This window comes from Phalaenopsis equestris, unplaced genomic scaffold (genome assembly GCF_001263595.1).
Source record: "Phalaenopsis equestris unplaced genomic scaffold, ASM126359v1 Scaffold000609, whole genome shotgun sequence".
In the NCBI taxonomy this organism is placed as follows: domain Eukaryota; kingdom Viridiplantae; phylum Streptophyta; class Magnoliopsida; order Asparagales; family Orchidaceae; genus Phalaenopsis; species Phalaenopsis equestris.
The window spans coordinates 1692963-1713654 of NW_018165049.1; the positions used below are offsets into that span (position 1 = coordinate 1692963).

At 35.0% G+C, this 20692-nt stretch overlaps 1 protein-coding gene across 3 annotated transcripts in view; it reads right to left on the reverse strand.

The window, feature by feature from the left end:
- LOC110029869 (CCR4-NOT transcription complex subunit 11) overlaps window positions 1–20692 on the reverse strand; it is a 49190-nt gene that overhangs the window by 12744 nt on the left and 15754 nt on the right. For all 3 annotated transcript variants that reach the window (XM_020732346.1, XM_020732347.1, XM_020732348.1), the window contains exons 4-10: window positions 15306–15359; window positions 15055–15197; window positions 14818–14971; window positions 14609–14746; window positions 14260–14331; window positions 14088–14161; window positions 13866–14007 (exon numbers count right to left, since the gene is read on the reverse strand). In XM_020732346.1, coding sequence (XP_020588005.1) covers window positions 13866–14007; window positions 14088–14161; window positions 14260–14331; window positions 14609–14746; window positions 14818–14971; window positions 15055–15197; window positions 15306–15359 — 777 coding nt within the window. The remainder of the gene's footprint in view (window positions 1–13865; window positions 14008–14087; window positions 14162–14259; window positions 14332–14608; window positions 14747–14817; window positions 14972–15054; window positions 15198–15305; window positions 15360–20692) is intronic.

The window sequence follows — 20692 nt, forward strand, 5'->3', positions numbered from 1 at the left end:
CATTCTGAGGCTCATGTCACTAAGCGGACTGTCCCATATTAACAGAAGAATGAGGAGAAACCCTTGGTGTGGTATGATCATTGCAACAAGCCACGACACACTAAAGAAACCTGCTGGTACCTCCACGGCAAACCTGCAAATTGGAAGCCAAGAAACAAATGCAAGTCACCTACTGCAAATGCTGTTACCGAATAAACTAGCCCATTTAGCAAAGTCACCTACTGCAAATGCTGAAGTTTATCATTATAAAAAATAAGAATTTTCATAATTCTCATTGCTCTTTTGTTAAATTTTTGAATTTTTCTCACTGTTATTGCAATTGTATGGCGGCTGACTCATTTCGAGTGAGTTCCCCAAGTCTCGTAATCGGGTTGTTTTGTCACAGTCAAGGATTGAACGAGTTTCCCGAGTATATCAGTGATATTTATTCGTTAAATCAGAGAGAGTTCCTACAAGTTAGAAGTGGGAGTGACAATTTCTTCATTTATCGGCCTCATACCACATCACTCGATCGGTCATGTTATGCAAGGATAATTTCTTCCCGTGGACGATCAAATTTTTATTGTTAGTGTATCTAGGAAAGATTTTTTTAAGGGTGGTCAAGGATCGACTGACATATAACCACATTCTCATGAAAATAGAAAAAGGTTCTTGGTTCGTACATGTTCTCAATGTAGCGTTTAGTGTAAATCGATGACTTTCTTACTCCCTCAATCATCTAAGTGGCCATCAGACGAAGCTTCGTGTTTGTTGGGTCATCTTCCAGGGGAGAGTTCTCCAAGTCTAGATGTGTTCTCCTTTCTTGTGAATAGTTAACACGACATCCTCGCCTACTATCGTTACTATTGTTAAAATCGAGTCTCCCCTGCGAGCAATTGATTCTAATTTTTTGACTATTAAGAAAAAAAGTGAAAATAAAAAAATTCACCTGCTCCTGCCAAGTTTACCAAATAACTGCTTCCACTGCTTCTTCACTATTCCAAACTATTTTGAGGCCCTTCTTTGGAATGGGTCCTCTCAAATGCAGAAAATCCCACATGGATAAAACTATCCCACTCGTATCCTTCCCCGCTCAAGTCAAAGCCCCTTCTTCCCTCTCGTGATCATGATTCTCACTCACAAAAATGCATAATTATGGCTAACCAAAAAGCAACAGTGGAATCATTGCAAACAAAGCCCCATAAATCCTTCATGCATTCTTCCAAAAAAGGTAATAATGGGATGGGCACACACGAGATCGCGGAAACTCCATGCGTCGCTCCTTCGTCTCCCTGTGTCACACGATTCTTCAGCCCTAGCCACACGAATCTCTCCAACAACCACATCTGCTTACCCCCTCTCATCGTGAGGGATCGTGACATATGAGACCTCCAAAACTTCTTCCAATTCACGGTACCAAAAGCCTCATCCTGCTCACCTTTCGTGTTTGCCACATCAAAATTTGCAGAGGCCTTAGCCACTTTTCTAATCACATGTCTTCATTAAACAATCGCAATAAAAGCAAAGAATACAACAAAATCAATGCTGCAGAGATTATCGTGGTTTGCTATCCAACTCATTAATGATCTCATTATCCAACTCATTAATGATCTCTGCAGCATTGACTTCGAAACTCATTAATACCAAGAATTTGGCTAAGGCCTTCGAAACTAATTCAAGTGGAATCTCATTATTAATGGTCACTATCCAACTCAATGCTGCAGAGATTATCGTTTTTGACGCTATGGTCACTATTGTAGTTTTTCAAAGCTGCATCAAATGATTTGGAGAGAAACTATTTAGAAGGTAAACGAGAATGAAAAAAATGAATTGAGGGCTCAACAACTACTGCGCAAGCAACCAATCATTCAATAAGTTATATTAACTTATTATTGAAAGTGAGTATTCTTATCCAAATTCAGCTAAAAAAGTTAAAAATGAGTTGAATGGAATAGCTCTACTAGTGAGTAAAAAAAAAATTGGACTCAATAGCATTAAGCCTTAAGTAATGAAAAATGCAAACTAAAATGTGGTTTGCTAGAGTTCACATGGCTAAGAAATTTGTCAAGAAAAGTTATTTAATGAAGAGAATGTGTAAAAAAAACTTATGGTGATTGAAACCAACAAATTTCTAACCAAAAAGTTGCCACATTCCATCTGCTATGATAGCTCAAGATTCATGAAAGTGAAATGACCGGCGAAAAATTACGCATTTATGCTCTGATAGATCTTTCATTAACAAAATCATTCGAAGATGGATTTTGAGGAGGGTTTATTGATAAATCTCTTAATGGTCGACACCTTAAAAAACCTACTAAAGGATTTAATGCCAGTAGATAATGCATCGTGGTTTCCACTTCGAAACTCATTATCCAACTCATTAATGATCTAAATTCAGCTAAAAAGTTAAAAATGAGTTGAATGGAATAGCTCTACTAGTGAGTAAAAAAAAAATTGGACTCAATAGCATTAAGCCTTAAGTAATGAAAAATGCAAACTAAAATGTGGTTTGCTAGAGTTCACATGGCTAAGAAATTTGTCAAGAAAAGTTATTTAATGAAGAGAATGTGTAAAAAAAACTTATGGTGATTGAAACCAACAAATTTCTAACCAAAAAGTTGCCACATTCCATCTGCTATGATAGCTCAAGATTCATGAAAGTGAAATGACCGGCGAAAAATTACGCATTTATGCTCTGATAGATCTTTCATTAACAAAATCATTCGAAGATGGATTTTGAGGAGGGTTTATTGATAAATCTCTTAATGGTCGACACCTTAAAAAACCTACTAAAGGATTTAATGCCAGTAGATAATGCATCGTGGTTTCCACTTCGAAACTCATTATCCAACTCATTAATGATCTAAATTCAGCTAAAAAGTTAAAAATGATATCTTTAATCCTCGTTATTTGGAGGATTATTAAATTTGAGTTGAGAACATAACAAGGTTTTAGCAGATGGATCATCAAACCTAAAGTTGGCAAAAAAATTGAACTTAACTTGGAGGGTCTCCCTGTTATCAAGGAGGCATATAGGGTGGAGTCTATCAACTCAGCAACCTAAATAGTCATTATCAATATCACCAATTAAGGATCAATGTTCAAAGAGGCATCATAAATAGCACCATAATCAAAATTATTATCAAAATTTCCTTCATAAAAAGAAGAATATATGTTTTATCCTAGCACGAGTGTAATGCTTCAATAGAAGTTCTTACAATATAAGAACGCATTTCCAAGTTGTCATGAACTTTTTCCATGTAAGATGGGGCATTTTTTTTAGTTTATTTGGGTTAACATCATTTTTTAAGCTGAGATCCCCAAAAAACCCAAGCGTCACTAAAATTTCTTTTGCAAGCTAGGGGGTCTTCTCAATCATCCGGGTCGACATAGTGCTATATTCAAGATCCCAAATATATTTACGAAGTATTCAAATCACCCATCCGTCAAATAAGGGGGACAGTCATTCAAGATGGCACTGAGCTTCAAGTCAAAAGTCTATCATTTGACATTGCACTCATAGCTCAGATCCCTAGATGCGTTATAAACTTGAATCATTCCATTTTACTGTATGAGGGACAAATATTTCAAGCATTCTTACGAATTCAAGTTAACATATGCCCAAAGTTGAGATTGTTAAGCACCCAGAACAATGAAATTCTTTCTTTATCAGAGAGGGGGCCCATCCTTTTTGGGTAAATATCAGATTCAAGGTCGAGATCCCCTAGTCAAAAGGGTCGACATCATGCCTAATATCACGATCTTCCTCTATTTGGGTTGATATCATACTCATAGTCGAGACCCCCAAGTAATCCGAGTGATATCGTGCCTTATATCGAGATCCCTGAGAGAATGTTCAAGTTGTCAATATGATAAAGTTATGTTATGTTTAGCAATTCAAAAAAATTAAGTTTCAAATAAGATTTTATAAGATGAATCTATAGTTCAGAGGTTCGTCATTAAAACTCGATAAGATTTTGAATGTCGAGAGATAAAATCTATGAAAATCTACAAGCTTCAGCCAATTAAATTAGAGAAACATAAATCATCTTCTGCTCAACTCTATAACTCGGACGAAGGCCGAACTTAACAAGCCGAGATGTGACTGAGTTGTTAGCTTTTCTCTTCACTCATCAAGCTAAGGCATAGTGAAGAACCATGTTTGGCAAGCTAATGATGAAAAAGCACAAAAATTTTTACAGGTCAAGTTTAGGACTCAAACAGAGGTTACACTCAACAAACCAAAATGTGCCAAGATGTCGATTTTTCTCTTTTACTTAACAAGCCAATGTCGTAATGAAGAGCTCCATTTCTCAGTCTGACAACAACAAAGCACAAGACTTTTGTTGCTTAAGTTTAGGATTCAGAAGGATGTCGGACTCATCATGTCAAGATGTAGCTAAGTTACTAGTTTTCCTCTTCACCCAACAAGTCAAGGCTGTAGTGAAAAGCTTCATTTGTCAATCTAATAATAACAACGAGCATAAGTCTATCCAACTTAAAAAGGTCAAGTGATCTAGACTCATCAAGTTTTCTCAGTTAATCGACGGATCAAGGCAAAACTAAAGGATTAACCTTAGCCAAGAAAGATCAAATTGAGCTTGAAGTCGTCATCAAGTTGAAATATCAACTTTCTTCAAAAGGTCTGATTAAGCATCAAACACGGACTAAAGGAACTTTACTCTTTTTCAAAAAAATCTAATGAAGTGCGAAATATGAGACCAAACAAACTAGTTCAAACCTCAAGTCAAATTGAAAGCTAGCAACAAATTTTTATTTGCTATCAGGATAAGAGGATATCTATATTTATTATGGGTTGACATCGAGCTTTGGATCAATATCCCCAAATATATTATTTATTTTTTCATTTGAGTTGACATTGTGTTCAATATGAGTTCCCCATTTGAACATTTAGTGTGTTAGCGTTGAGACTACACTCAAATGAATGTGTAGAAATGTCTTTATCATCAAGCAAGTAACACTACATACAATTTCAAAAGTTAGATGTTCCTCTCTCAGACTTGTCACAATTCAAAAAGTCAAATCAGAGGACGATGAGCTCTTAATTTTCAACATGTCAAGTTAGATAAACATAGGCTTATCTACTTTCAAGTCTATGACTCAAGCGAGTCCTAAAGATCGAAGTCAACAAACACAAATAAGAATGAATTGTTAACAGCTCTCCTCACTCAATAAGTCATAAAAACGATCGTAATCAAAAATAACCCCCGCTTTGACCATTTAATGACAATAGCTACCTTACCCAAGTTTATCCATCTTGATGAGTTAAGCAATCGAGTCTTACAATTCTCTCAACTGATTGACAAATCAAAACAAAATCAAAGAGACGGACATCACTTGCGAAATAATCAAGCCAAGTTTGATGTCATCGTCAATGTAAGATAACAAATTTCTTCAATAGGTTTAAACAAGCATTAAGCATCAGCTGAAAGAACTCTTATTTTCTTCACCAAGTCTGGTGAAGTGTAAAGTACAAGACCAATAAGTCAGATCAAACTTTATACCAAGCCCAAGAGTGAATAAAGAAAATCTTTTCGTCAAAATTCTTTTGTTTCATTCAAGTTGACCTTGTATTTTAAGTCATGATCACTGAATGTTTTCAACTAGCATCAGAGTTTTCTTTGTTATCATTGTCTATATTTATTTGAGTTGATATCAAGCTTCAAACTGACATCCCTAAAAATATGACATATTTTATCACTCAGGTTGCCATTGTGTCGGATTAAGATCCCCAGTTGATTTTTTTCCATATCAATGCCAAAGTATACTCGACCAATTGAGTAAAAATGAATCAATCTTTATACAAATTTCAGACATTGTAATTTCAAAATTCAAAGATTATGTCTCTCAAACTTGTCATAATCTTGGAAGTCAAGCGAGGGAATTTTGAACTAGTGAACTCAAACATGACAAATTGGAGAAAACCAAGTTTGTTTATAGATTAAATCTAGGAATCAAGCAGATCCTAGAGGTTGCACTCAACAAACTAAAATATAGCAAAGTCATCGATAGCTCTTTCACTCAACAAGTCATAAAAATAATCGTCGTAAAGAAGCTCCTATTTTTCTCCATCTAATGACAAAAATTTTCATACTGAAGTTTATCTAATCAGATAACTATAGTGATCCAAATCTTACAGGTCTCACAACTAATTGAATGAGCAAGGCAAAAACATAGGAGATGATCTTCGCTTAAGGCCCACGGATGGAGGTTATCAATGTTCTTGCAAGCAAGACATGATTATGTTCATTTCTCACTCCCTCGTAAGTTGAGAATAATCGAATAAAGAGTATCCTCAATCTCTGTTGGAAGAGAGGTCATCAAATGTAAGCCAACATGTGTCAATTTAAGTTACTCATCACTCTCCATTACAAGTCGTTATACATGGCCCAACAAAAAACCCTCTAAATCATACATATTTCTGAAAACTCTTATAATTTAAGAATGTGTTTCTAACATATTATTAAATCCCCCATAAGATATGGTCATTTTTTTTTGTTTATTTGGGTTGACAATTGTGTTCGATATCAAGATCCCCAAATATGTTTTATCCAACAAGTGGCCCTTCTTTTTGAGATTGATAACAAATTTATGGTTGGGAGCTCGAAAGACAAGGGTTGACATCATGTCTAACATTAGAATCTCATATTTTTGGGTTGACATCATGCTTTAATGTAAAAATCCCCAAATATTTACTATCAAGCAAGGTACATGCATGATAAAATTTAGAAGACAATTATTTTTCTCTTTGAATAATCAAGATTTTGAATATTCAACTGAAAAGTCTTCGAGATTTGCAAGTTTCAATGAATTAAGTTGGAAAGATACAAATTCTACCACAGCTCAAGTCTATGGATCAAAAAGGTCAAAATGTCGAACTCAACAAGCTAAAAAATGGTCAAGTTAGTGACATCTCTTCACTCAGTTAGTCATAAAAACGATCGTACAAAAAAATTAAACTCTTCTTACTCAGCAAACCATAAAACAATCGCGGTAGCAGAGCTCCCATCTTGTTAGTCTGATGAAAGGAATTGTCTAGTTCCCAAGCTTATCCAATTTGATGTGTTTAAGAGATCCAGTTTCATGGGACATACTTGTCAAATTGATGAATTAAGGCTAAATCAAAGAGATAGTCTACATTTAAAAAAATAGTTGCACGGTCTCAAATATTCAAATTTCAACATCTTGTGATATAAGAAGGAAGACTTCCAAATTTATAAGCTTAAGCATATTAAGTTGAAGCACAAATTTCTTGCAGTCTAAATTTAGAACTCAAGCAGATCCTAAAGGTTAGACTCAACAAGCTTAAATATGATCAAGTTGTTGATAGCTCTCCGCTCAACAAACAATAAAAAAAAGAAGCAATGAAGAAGGCCTTGTTTTGCTAGTCTAGTCACAAAGACTGTCAAGTTCCAAGCCCATTCGATTGGATAAGTTCAAGAAAATCCGATCAAAAAAATTTTCTTGGTTGTTCAAAAGGTCAAGGAAACTTAAGGGAATGATCATCACTCAAAAAAGAATCAAGTTGAGCTCAACATCCTGTTTAAATTAAGAAAGCCTAAACTTCTTTCCAAAAAATTTTATCATGCATAAGACAAAGAGTAAAGGAATTATCTTCTTTAATAAGTCCAACAACAACAACAAGTCTCTGACCCACTAGGAGAGGTCGGCTACATGAAACCTTTCTATCCATTGTATCCTATTGAGTGTCATATTTTCATTTAGTTCTAATAAATTAAGCTTATTTTTTATACAACGAGACCAAGAGTTTTGAGGTGTACCTCTACCTTTCTTAATGTAAGTCGCACATAAAACATCTACTCTCCTGACAAGATCATCAGCTGGTAGACGTTTAATGTGGCCAAACCCTAACATGATTCTCTCAAATCTTCTTTGTCGCTGGTGCTACACCAACCCTTTCATGAATATATTTGTTTCGCATTTTGTCACTAAGTGTAAAACCACTCATCCACCTAAGCATTCTCATCTCAACAACATTTAGCTTTATGCTTCACTTTTGTAGGCCAACATACTGTGTCATAAATCATTGCAGAACTCAAAGCCATCTAATGATATTTTCTATCACACAAAATGCCCATCTTCTTTAATAAGTTCAAAAAACCAAAAAACAAAAGACTGAAGAAGTTATCTTATAGTTCATTAAAAAGTCAGTACTGAACTTAGCGGATTGAATCATCAAATAAGCGTCAAGCACAGGACCAACAATTTCTTGTCGTTGCTCAACATATACCCGAAGGCTAGGTCATTGGCAATCCTTCAACAAGTCGATCAGAGCACAAATCTATGATTGAAAAGTTCGCACACTCACCTGACAAGTCCACATAGACAATCCAGGCTAATTCCTTCAACAACTCTACCAAAAGACGAAGTTAGGACAGAAGATAAACTCATTCGACTGACAAATTTGTAGAGATAATTCAAGCCAATTCCTTCATCAAGTTGTTAAAAAACAAAATCAAGACGGATGAAACCAAAAAGAAAGGATCTCTAAAATTTCAAAAAAACTAAAATAAAAAATTCAACAAGTCTGTCGAAGCCAAAAACATGGGACGGAAGAAGTTATCATATAAAGCTCAAGGTTAAACTAAGGGATTCTAGTCGTCAATGAGTTCATTCATGCATCAAGTGTCAGGCCGACGACACCTTATCATAGGCTTAACATCAGCTTAATGGCTAAGTTAATGGCATACACCTAAGGCTGTCAAAAAAACTATTCCTTTGTGAGCACCTCGTGTTCGACTAGTCAAGTAGCTCGTGTTCAGCTTGTTTGTTATGTAAACGAGTCAAATACGAACAAATTTTTTAAGCTCAAATTATAAAAGAGTCGAACACGGACAATCCTTTGTTCGGTCATGTTCAGTTCGTTTTAGCTCAAAATAAAGAAATTACATATATTATTTACATAATAATATATTATATATATTTATATCTAAATTTAAATCATTACAACTTGTTTGGTCATGTGGTTATGCGTCTTCTATTGCATAGAGTTGGTGCATGATCGAATCCAACACCAAATATATATTTTTTTTTTCCAATTAATTTAAACGGTCAATTTTGAGTTAAACACAAACCGAACACGAACAAGAATACTTAAATCGAGTTGAACACGAACACACTGTTCACGAGTCAATTTCAAATACGAGTCGATTTCGAACACGAGCAATTTTGAATAAACCGAACATGAACCAAGTCTGAGCTCGCTCAAGTTCGGCTCGTTTACAGCCCTACGTGCATCCTACCATCCATTACAGCCCTACGTACATCCTTCAATCAAGTTCATTAAAGCATGAAGCATACGACAGAAGAAAACAGAGAAGCTCAATCTCACTGTCGAATGAGTGCCAACAAATCAAATGTAACATCAACTAAATTTGGTCTATATGATATAAGTATGTATATTTCATACTTTGTGTCGACATCTGTGACTTTTTCTCGGAGATCAACAAAGTTAAACTCTTAGTGTGACATCCAAATAAGCTTTTGGCAATCCATATGATCAATTAGTTTGAAACAAACATGGTTCACTTTAGGCGCGCATCAAATTTGTTAAGGGGGCATTTATTGAAAATAAAAAAAATAAAAAAATAAACAAATTTGCACCTGCCCCAGCAAAGTTCACTTTATAATTGCTCCCCATATTTCTTCACTATTAGAAACGATTTCGAAAACCGATATGGGTCCTCAGTTACCGAAAAATCCAACAAAAACAAATTACCCAACTCATCTCATTCCCCACTCGAGTCAAAGCTCCTTCTTCCCTCTCGTGATTGTGGTTTTTGCTTGCAATACAATCGTGATTATGGCTAGCCAAAAAAGTAGCCACAGAGTTCGAACAAGATGTTCATCAAGCTCCTGGTATTGACAAGTATGTTGTTGATTCGAAATTTGACAATGAGGGTGTTGACACCGGTTGCGTCGTTATAAGGATTGCCTCTAGCAAACAAATTCTTGTATGTAAACGTAATAGGGGATGCATACGACCAGCTGCTGAGACGAGGCAGTCATGCATAGATCACAAGGATGAAGCCAAGTGAGAGTCGTTCGTCAGGAAGCTACAATTTTGTATCCTCCCAGAATAGTCGAGACAACTCCCGCGAAGCGTATGGGATGAGCTCGTGTCGGCTCATTATGGTCTTCTTCTGTCGAAGCCTTTCCTTGCCACTGAATGACTACTCCGAGCACAATTAACTCCTTCAGTTTCCAACTATGATGAACTCTTTGATCAGAATTCAGAGGTGTTGGCACTCTTCCGTGTCATGCTTGTGATCCTGGTAGTAAGCGCAAAACCTATTCAGGTGGCGGGCATATCCTCAGCTTTCATGGGTGCAGGCTTTTAAGAGAATTCCTTATTCAGGATGGCCACCACTAGTTCCACCATTGAAACCCTCAATGAAGTCAGTTAGGGATTCTCGTGGGTAAAAAGCGGTGATCTCTTAGGATAGTGATCTGCTCGTCACTCCTGATTCTGAACCCTTCCTACACTCGGGCACATTGCCTTCCGCGGCATGCGCGGATGATCACTGGCTCCAGGTCCCGAAATTCCTACATTTCATTTTGGAAGAGAGTTATGAAGACGCGCAGGGACTCTCCATCTCCTTGTTGTAGTTGTAGTAACGTCTTGGAGTTCTTTTAAGGCTTTTGTGCACAGGCGAACAGTGCTACATATTGTCTTGAATTCTGCAAATGAGGTTATCACACCCAACGACGGGATATTGAACGTCTTGGAGTTCAGCTCATGAAATCAACCTTTCTACACGTGCCTTACTCTAAATCGCCAGATTTATAGAAGATTTGATCAAGCATCTTTTTGTTGTACAGGTAGTAAGATTTAAATTGAGAAGATTCCAGAGAATGGTGCTCACACTGATGACGGAAAAAAAAAACTTAAAAAATAATCAACTGCTAGTTTGTTGATACCCTTCTCCAATCAACTGAAGTAATTTTTTATAATTTTAGGGCGCTGAAGAAGGATCAGTTAAGATTAGAAAATAACTGGTTGGGATTAGAATAAAAATTGAATGCACAAAGCAATTTAGTCCAAAGATTTGTGGAGAGAAAGGTGAGAAGATAAAAGTGTGGGCTGTGAAATACAAATAAGAGAGGATAAAGAGGACAGCCAGGAGGTCCGTGCCACAAACTCACCCATCGACACTGAAGAGAAGGATAAGGAAGATAAGCAGGAAGTCCTTGCCATTGATTTTGCCATTCATTCAAACTTAAGATGATGTGGTGCAAAAGACGGGAGATGTTTGTCCATCCCTTGATATTATATATGCAGATACTAGGACACGAGAGGAAGCATGCGTTAACTCATCTCTTGTCATTATGACTAGAGATTATGTAAAGTAAAATAGATTATTAAAGAAGAACAACAAAGAATATGAAGTTTAAGGCTTAAATATTTCATAATCCATCAGGCTAGAGGCACAAACTATTAGATCCACACACCATTGATCGCTCTGCTCAATCAATACAGTGGCTGTCTTTTCTCAAGGTTTGTTTAGAAAAAATAGAATACAACTCCAATGCGAGGAAAATACGAATAGGCGGTGGAAGTCCATTATGATTTCTACAGTGAAATACACCCACGCCGTTGCTGGATGGCAATGTAATTATTCAATTAGTCTATTGATACAATAATTTTTTTACCATATAAGTCTATTGATTCAATAATTTTTTTACCGCATAATAGTAATGTGTTGCTCACTGCAAGTTTACTCCTTTTGCTTCACAAAGATACTTCATGTTATCCAATAAATGAGTAGATATGATATTACCGAAAGACTTACGGATCAGTTATTTCTGTAAGAAGAAGTAAACGGTCAATGCTATAATGCAGTTATCTTTAGGCATGATAAAATGGCCTGAATCGAGTAGATCATGAGCGATTCTAGAATTCTTCGATTTGAGGCACATTTCATATAATTATCCAATAATTAGACCAAACTTCATTAGATATTATGTGAGATCTCGCTGCCTATAAAGACCATGACATTATATGATTGAGCCATCGTGTTGAAGTACAAAACTTGCAAGGAAGATGAATTTTGTTTTGTAAGTTTTTCCTAAATTGCTTTAGTTATCTGGGTCATTTAACCATAGAAAACAAAAACTCTCATCCAAAGCCTATTGGAAGTGGAGAAGATCAACACATGATATTTCGAAGGCTGTTGTAAGGTATGTCATTTGAAATTTTAACAGGAAATTAAGTGGTACTTAAATAAACTAATGAGTGCACTGTCTTATTTACTACAAAGACTATAATATATTTGATAGAACAAATCATGTACTTGGCTTCAAAAATCTTCTGTAAGTTACACAAACATATACCATTCTATAGAAATCAACGGTGCAGATTTAACTTTTTGCAATGTAAATCCATAGGTCTATTGGGTAGATAGTAAGACTTTCTGTGCATTTAATTATCCTTGACTATTCTTTTAATTATGTAAATGATATGCATTTAATTCTTTTTATCTATTTATTTATTTCCATGAATGATTTATACCATGTTTTTAAAAACACATTTCATGTACAAAGTGAAGTGAAGCATGCTTTGAAGCGCTGAAGCAAAGCGGTAGGTCCGGTTCATAATTTAGTGAGAGGGAATAAAGAGCTATTGAATTAATTTAGAATGTTTTATGAAAAATGAACTTTATTAGTTTATTTATTCTTTAAATTTTAGACTTTGTTTTGAGTCACAATACCTTTTTTTGTAATTTTTAAGTTTTTAATTGTAACAACAAACTATTAAAAATTATTCAAAATTTTAATTTGTTGGTTCACCTTAGTGTTTGCCTTCAAGTTAGATATTGCACCACATTTTTTCTTATCAACTTTTAAGTCAAACTTTATATTTTATAATTGTCAATGAAAGTGTTTATACATTGATAGTTTTATATAACCTATTAGCAATATAGATAATAGAAGTGCAGCTTCGTTCTGCACTTACTTCAAAGCCAAAAAAAACTTACGCATTGCATTGCACATTGCGCATTACGCTTTGATAACACTGAATTACACTTAGTTATGTTATCTTATACGTGTAATGATGTCTTTATAATTTATCAACCTGCCTGTTATGTTATAATTGTTGGGATTGTAATTTAATAGGGCAAAGTTATGGTCTAGTCACTAATGTATCATAGCTATAGTGATTGCACTCTATTGTATCAAGCCTATATTCTAATGTAATCTAATGTATCAAACTGACATTCTATTATATTATAACTATTGTGATTGTAATCTACTCCATCAAATATATAGTTAAGAGTGTTATAGCTTCTTCGAATCATGCTTCAGCCTTATTTGAACCATATTGCACTTTGTTCGAGCATTTTTTCAACCTTGTTCAAACTTTATTTGACCCACATCTCAAACCTTGTTTGGCCCATGTTCAAATCATTTTTAACAAGTTTGAATCTTAACAATATTGTTTAAATCTTATTCGAACTTTCATTTAAATTTTGTTTCAATTTTATATTCAAATAGGTTAGAATTTAAAGTTGTTCAAATTTTAAATCCGAACCTTTTTCGATCCAAGTTCGAACAAATTTTCCTTTTTTGTAGACTTTAATAAGTAGTCCACATATAAAAGAGGATTATTTTGGTCAGAAATAAACTTTCGGACATATTTCTATAAATAATAAAATAACAGATATTTAACCAATTATGGCTGTTGAGACATAATAATATTTGACATAAATATTTAATAACGCCACAAAAAGGAGAGAATGCACAACTTTAGGCTATGGCATGTTACAAAAGCAATTTTCTAGTCACTACGTGCGTTAATGGATGTTGTTAATATGTATGAATAAGCTCATTCAAAAGAGCAAAACCTTGATGTTTTCGCAGGATGATATACAATTTGTGATGTACATGTGGACAAACTCTGTTGGCAGTTCAACTGCAGTCGTAAGCCTATTCACAACTTCCATGGAATGAAGACTCATGTCCATATTCACAAGGACAGTGAAATACCTGCATCACCAAGACAAAATGAGTATTTGGAAGAGCACAATAAAACAAATCACAGAATATCAAACAAATATAACACTCACTCTGGGATATCAGGAGAATTCATCAATTTTATAAGACATTCTACTGCAATGAGAGGGTTGTGCTCCACAAGTTCCTAAGGATAAGATGGCAGCTCTTCAGTTAAAGCAATATCATTTTCTCTCATGTTTAGAACGTTAAAGATGGCAGGGCTAGCGGCTAAAAATTGAATACCGGTAGTTTGCGCGGAGTAAGCCCACAATGATACACTAGTTTAGGGTCATGGTTAAGTTCAACAAGTACTTGCTGCAGCAAGGTGAAACTATTAGAAAACTGTTAGCACCAACATCCTGAATAAAGCAATGCGAGAACTTTAGTAAGTTAAAACTACAATTATTGAAACTAGAGATGAATCATCTCATAGCAAGAAGGACAATGTGTAGACTAGTTACTGGAATGGCATAGGAAACTAAAATTATTCTTATAGTACATAATCATGGAATATATACAATATGACAGCATATTCAACGTACGTTATATGCTAAAAAATTTAGTTTTAAAGACGATCATCAGAGAAATCAACCTCCTGTTGACCTGGTGCAAGTGGACCTTTCAAGGCCTTCGCGATTAAGTCTCTAACTGCAGCTCCACGGCTAGTGTCAGCACACATGCCATAATCCCATAACAACTCATGATTACTATCAGGATTGAGCCACGCAAGCTGTACAAACAATTAGAGAAGAGTCAATTGTACGTCAAAACAATCAAAAATAGTCATTGGAAGTGACTTGCCTCTCCATCCAGCACTGGAAGCCTTGGCGGTTCTGGCCTGATCCACTGGGGATCCAAACCTTCTAGAGATAAGTATTGTAGCAACCCAGTAATACATGTATCTTTTCCTTCATAGCCTACTCTGGGTTTAGTTCCAGATGCTGGAGTGTTAAACCTGAATACAACGTTACTCAGAAAATACCTCAAAATAAACAAAAGCCCATAATAGCATGCCAATTATGATTGAACCAGACATACTCTGACAAACTTGAATCGCAACTATTAGGCATATCTGGGTCAGGGATAACATTTTTTACAGCAGCAGCCCTAAAAATACTGTTGTAAGGTTCGGGTTGAACTAAAGTGATATGCTGCTGCAGTTCTTCTCTCTGCAAAAGAGTCTGAGCCACCCAACAGAAAAGGAATTGGTCGAAATAATGAGACTTAAACTTCTACTGTGTAAAAGAAAAATGCTAAATCAGATGATAAAGAGAGCACAAACAACTCACACACAATGACGAATCAAATCCATTGATGTAATCTAAAACTGATTGCTTTAAAACCTGTTTGGGACAGAAAAACAAAGAGTTTGATGTTGTTAGAGCAAGTAAAAGAGCAGAGTAATATGTCCATTAAAATGAGGAGGGATATCTGAGGATGGTGGAATTTAGATATAATCAGTTCAAACTTCTTCAAGGAAAATTCAAGGAAAAAAAAATATTACGACTACAGTAGCATCTAGTAAAAAAACTGATGATACTTCCTTGAAGAAGTTCTAGAAGTTCTATTGCAAAGCAGCTTCATTCATAACCACAGCTGTACTGGACCAGAACCCTAACCACAGTACAAATATTTGTTACCCAAAGATTCTATGTGAGAAGATTAAAAATCGCTACTATGGTAAATAATTATTTGAGATTCAGCAAGGACATTTATGCAGTGAAGTTCATTCATTTTTCAAGGAGCTAGCCTTTTAAAATGTTTACAAGTCAACCACACCTATCAATATCAGAAAAAGTATAACAACATTCATTTTTCACCTACAAAATGAATTATGAAACAAGTTTCATTAGTTTAAAAGTGATTTAAGAGTCCAATAAATGTGTACTAAAAATGAGGACGAAATAAAAACCCACAAAAAGTTTGCCCATTTATTTCAAACATGAACAACCAGTTAAACTTTAAGACATTTGAGAGAGGCTACTCTATAAACATTACAATTGGTTAAAATGTTGAATCATCCATCAAAAATTTTTTTATCAAATAATAGATAATCAAATTATAATATAAACGTGTGGGAAGTAAAAGCCACTAGTTTTAATGATGTTAGAAGGAAGCAAAGTCTTGGCTTTACACTCACATTATAGTGAGGTAGTTTCCATGATTCAAGCCATCCAAGTTACGACGGAAACAAACTACATTTAATCTCCGCATTTTCCTAAGAATGGTACCGAGTCAAAAGAGGCACTTAACTGCTGATTGAATTATGCTTGATAGGCCATTTCAAGCCCAATAACATACCTTGCATTCAATCAGCAAAATAAGAGGCCAGCACGCCGATACAAGATCAGCCATCAAGAAGGCCCCACTATGATCAGTTCAATGACTCAGAAAGATTTGAACACAAGACTTACATAACAATTTCAAAAGTTCTTAGCAAGTAAAAAGCTAGCACCCGAAAAGTCAATGATTGATCTTAAAAATAAATAAGAGTTTAAAATGATTCAGTAGAGTTTTCCTAATGGAATGAAGAGCAAATGGCTCAACATCCTCTTAGAGCAGAGAGTTATGAGCACGTTAGTCTTCGACGAAAGAGTTCAGTTAGAGCATTTTACCTATCCCTAAAAGGCAATATTTCTAGAAGAGTGAAGGGTAGTTGGTACTTATTTGTGGATAAGCAATGGATGAAGATATTTTGATTTTGAGACTTGTGTTGGATAAAATGCCCTAACTAAAGGGTTTTTTGTCCTTCAAGCTAGTCAGAGGATTGAGAAACGAGACACTTCATATTTATGATCCATATGCATATGAGATCTTTAAGCTTCAAAATCCATATTGCAGAGAGCAAAATTATGTCATGGAATAGCTCTGAGATTGAAATTGATACTTCAAGATCTGTGCTTGATTTTATCAATTTGATCGAAGGGATCTTCACACATCTTGAAGTGATCCAATGACTGAGATTTACAGTTATCATGCCCAGGTTAGCTAATACTTTATAGCAAAAAATGTAATATCAATTGCCACTCTTTTTTGGTTGCTTGCAAAGAACTAAAATTAGAAGTTTAGCTTTAAAATTTTACAACCACAATCTCTCTCAAATTATTGAAGTGCATATTCTCTCGGAAATGTGGATTGAGATATCACAAGTTGATTCCATGAATATGAAGCTTCTTCTATAGATGATGTTTGAATAGTGTCACTCTAATTTGTTCGTTTGAGCTAGCTTATTCTAATGATGTATTGGAGTTGGTCAAAACTCGTACTTGATGGTAAAATTTGCAGCTTGTGACATTCAACAGACCACAAAGGTGTCCTTTTTGGGCCTTAGATTAATACATCAATTTTAGTTGTTCTTCTATTTAGGAAAAAAATGAAATTAGAAGGTTGCAATGGGACCAACACTTGCACTATCGCTAGCATAAGCATTTAACAAAGATGAAGAACCAGTTTGCAACTAACAAGGGTCATTGAATATTGCACACATTCTGAGCAAATTCTCCAACCACTATGATGATGTGCAATGCAACCGGTAACCAGCGTGCAGTCATGTGTTGTGTAGCTAGTATCTACCAACTATTGCATGGCTAGCTTAAAGCAACGAGACAGCTACATAACCATGCAGTTGTTTCTTATTCAATGGTTTTTGGCCCGTTGGGCAGCAAGCAAGATCATGATGTGGTTTTTATGGCCAATAGAAGAGGATTTTGAATGTTTCAAATAATCACACCTTCTTCACACATTTTCTTTTCATTGCTCCAAGATTTTGGCCCAAGTCAATTTCTTTTCCTTTTCTTCTTCTCCTCATTTTTAGCAAAGGTTTTTTAAAACCGCAATACCTTTAATCCAACTTCGCATTTAGATGTTACAAGGGTGAGGAAATTATAAAAAGATAGGAGAAACTTTGGCTTCATTTTTTTTAAAAAGTACTTGAAAGAAATCATGTATGGTAACTTGGGGTCTATTTGAGATAGTTTTATGAATACTTCACGTTTCAAACCGCCACCGCAACTCAATTTGAAGAATTGATTTTTTGCACCTTTCTAGAAATTTTTGTGACGAGAAGCTTTTTTTCAACCTTACAAGTTAAATTGTGATGGCTACAAGAAAGATAGTCATTATTTGATATTTTGGAAAAAATATATATTTATAATTCTCACCATAGCTTTCTAAGAAGTTATTTTCTCCGCCGCAGCTTTATAATCACTTTTATAAAAAGTTACAGCCACGCAAAAGTCGATTTGCTTAAACAATAAAAACATCAATAAGGGCATTTCCATATCATTAAAAACATGCCTATCTAATAGTGTCAATAAAGTTGACTAATTAGTCAAACAAGATATTAATTAGGGTAATAAGTGGTACTTATTGCATAATAAAATCCTAAATATTTAATTTGAGTTTAAACTTCAAACTTGTAATAAGGTTTGAAATAATTTTTCATTAGCTAAATATTTAAAATAATTAGAGATTAATTAAATTTTTTATTTAAGATTATTATGCTTTATTAAAAAAATAGCTCTAGGATAATAAATTAATTGATTGACTAGATGAAAAGAAGCTACATATACAAGATAGCAAATACCAAGGTAAGGCAAGTAGTGTGACCAACTAAGTAGTCATTTGTGTTGTTTGCTGAGAAGCAAGGAACTTAACTAACAAAGTTATGAAAGAGTTGTGGGTGACAAGTTTTTACGAGTAAGGAAATGTGAACAGACATAAGCATCGCTATTCTTTGTGTGGGAACAACTAATTTAGGCAACAAAGTCATAAAAATTGAATGGGCATTATATCCGTCTGTGAAGGTGCAGAGTAAGTGGCTACCTTAAGTGATGAAGCTGAATGAAAAGTCTGAATGTTATTTACCTATGTGAATAATGTATCTTTTAGAAGAATTGAATTGCTTGTTTCTCTTCATGATGGTCAGAGTTATGCCTTCAAGCTTGTGAGAAAGAAGTCCTTCCAAGATTATGAGAATAACCTGATCTTTAGGTTGCAAGCTATAATAAAACGTCTATGTAGACAGAAGTAAATTGGGTAATCTTTACATAACATGTTTAGCAGTAAGCATCCTTCACAAGTAATTCTGAAGACCTTTATAGCTGAGGATAACAATTCACTTTTCCTACTGAGCTTGATCATAGTCTAGCCCTTATTGATAACTGTTAATCAGAACTTTGTCAAACTGATTCCAATGGGGCTAAAACAAAAATCCTAAGTTTTATGAAGAAGCAGACATCTTGCTTATTCACTTAAACACCTAGGGCCCAATAATATGGAGTTCTGATTGAGCCCAAACAATAATAATGGCAGAGTAGTAAGCATTGAAGATTCATAATGGTATACTTGATGACGGCATTTAAGAAGTGGGATAGAAGCTTTGTAAAGAGGTGCATGAGTTGTGGCTTAGAGGCTATGTATCGTACTCGCGTCGAACACAAATCGGACACGACATGGCTCTGACACACCCCTACACTTGTTCGCCACTACAAAACATGTCTAAATTTTTTTTTGGACCCGGACATGTCCAAGACACACCTTGACAGGGTATCGAATAGGGCCTCAACATGATTTGAGAAAAAATGGGGCAGAGGAATATATGTGTAACCCTAATATATCTCTTAGTCAAAACTATCTCCCCTCTCATCATTTCGAAGCTCCCTCTAACATTCGTTAAAATCAAGCATCGAAGATGCACCCAATATTCATCAAAGACGAGTATTAGCAGTTCCCTCTTTGTTTGTCGAAGCCAAACATCAAAGGTCCATCCTGCATGTGGAAGCCGAGCATCGTAGTTCCATATTGTTCATCGAAGTCGAACCTACACCCGCTAAAGTGGAAGCCATAAGCTTCTTTGTCGCAAGCCGAGCAGAAGTCAAACATGTTTGTTGAAGTCGATTTAAATACCCACAAACTTTGAGATGCTCGTGTGAAAGCTTCTATTCGTCAAAATTTAAGTGGAGTCAAAGCTGCCCAAGTTTTGTAAGTGATAATTTGTATTTTTTTTACTTTTTCTTGAGTTAATAGTTATAAATATATACATTTATTCTAATTCTAAAAGTTAAGTTTTAATTTATTAATTGAACAAGGTGTAATTGTAGAATATTTTAAATTTTAGTAGAAATGCTAGAAGAATTCCTTTAAAACATAGTCTAATTTTGAAAATTGATTTTGTAAGCATGAGATTTCATAATACATTTTTTATTTACAAAACTAAATTTTGATCTTTGTATACTTTGTTTTGTAATGTCGATAGTAGAGATAGGGCTGAAAGAGCCGAGCTTGAGCAAGCTCGGGCTTGGCTCGTGTTCGGCTCGTTCAAAACTGCTCATGTTCGAAATCGGCTCGTGAACAGTGTGTTAATGTTCTACTCGATTTAAAAATTTGTGTTCGTGTCCGGCTCAAAATTGACTCGTTAAAATTACAACAACAACAACAACAACAAAGCCTTAATCCCACTACGTGGGGTTGGCTACATGAATCCTTTTTCTCCATTGTGTCTTATTTAGTGTCAAATTTTCATTTAGTTCTAGTAAATTAAGATCATTTTTAATACAATAAGCCCAAGTCTTCCTAGGTCTACCTCTGCCTTTCTTAACACAAGTCGAATCTAAAACATCTACTCTCCTAATCGGACCATTAGATGGTCGACGTTTAATGGTTTAATGTGACCAAA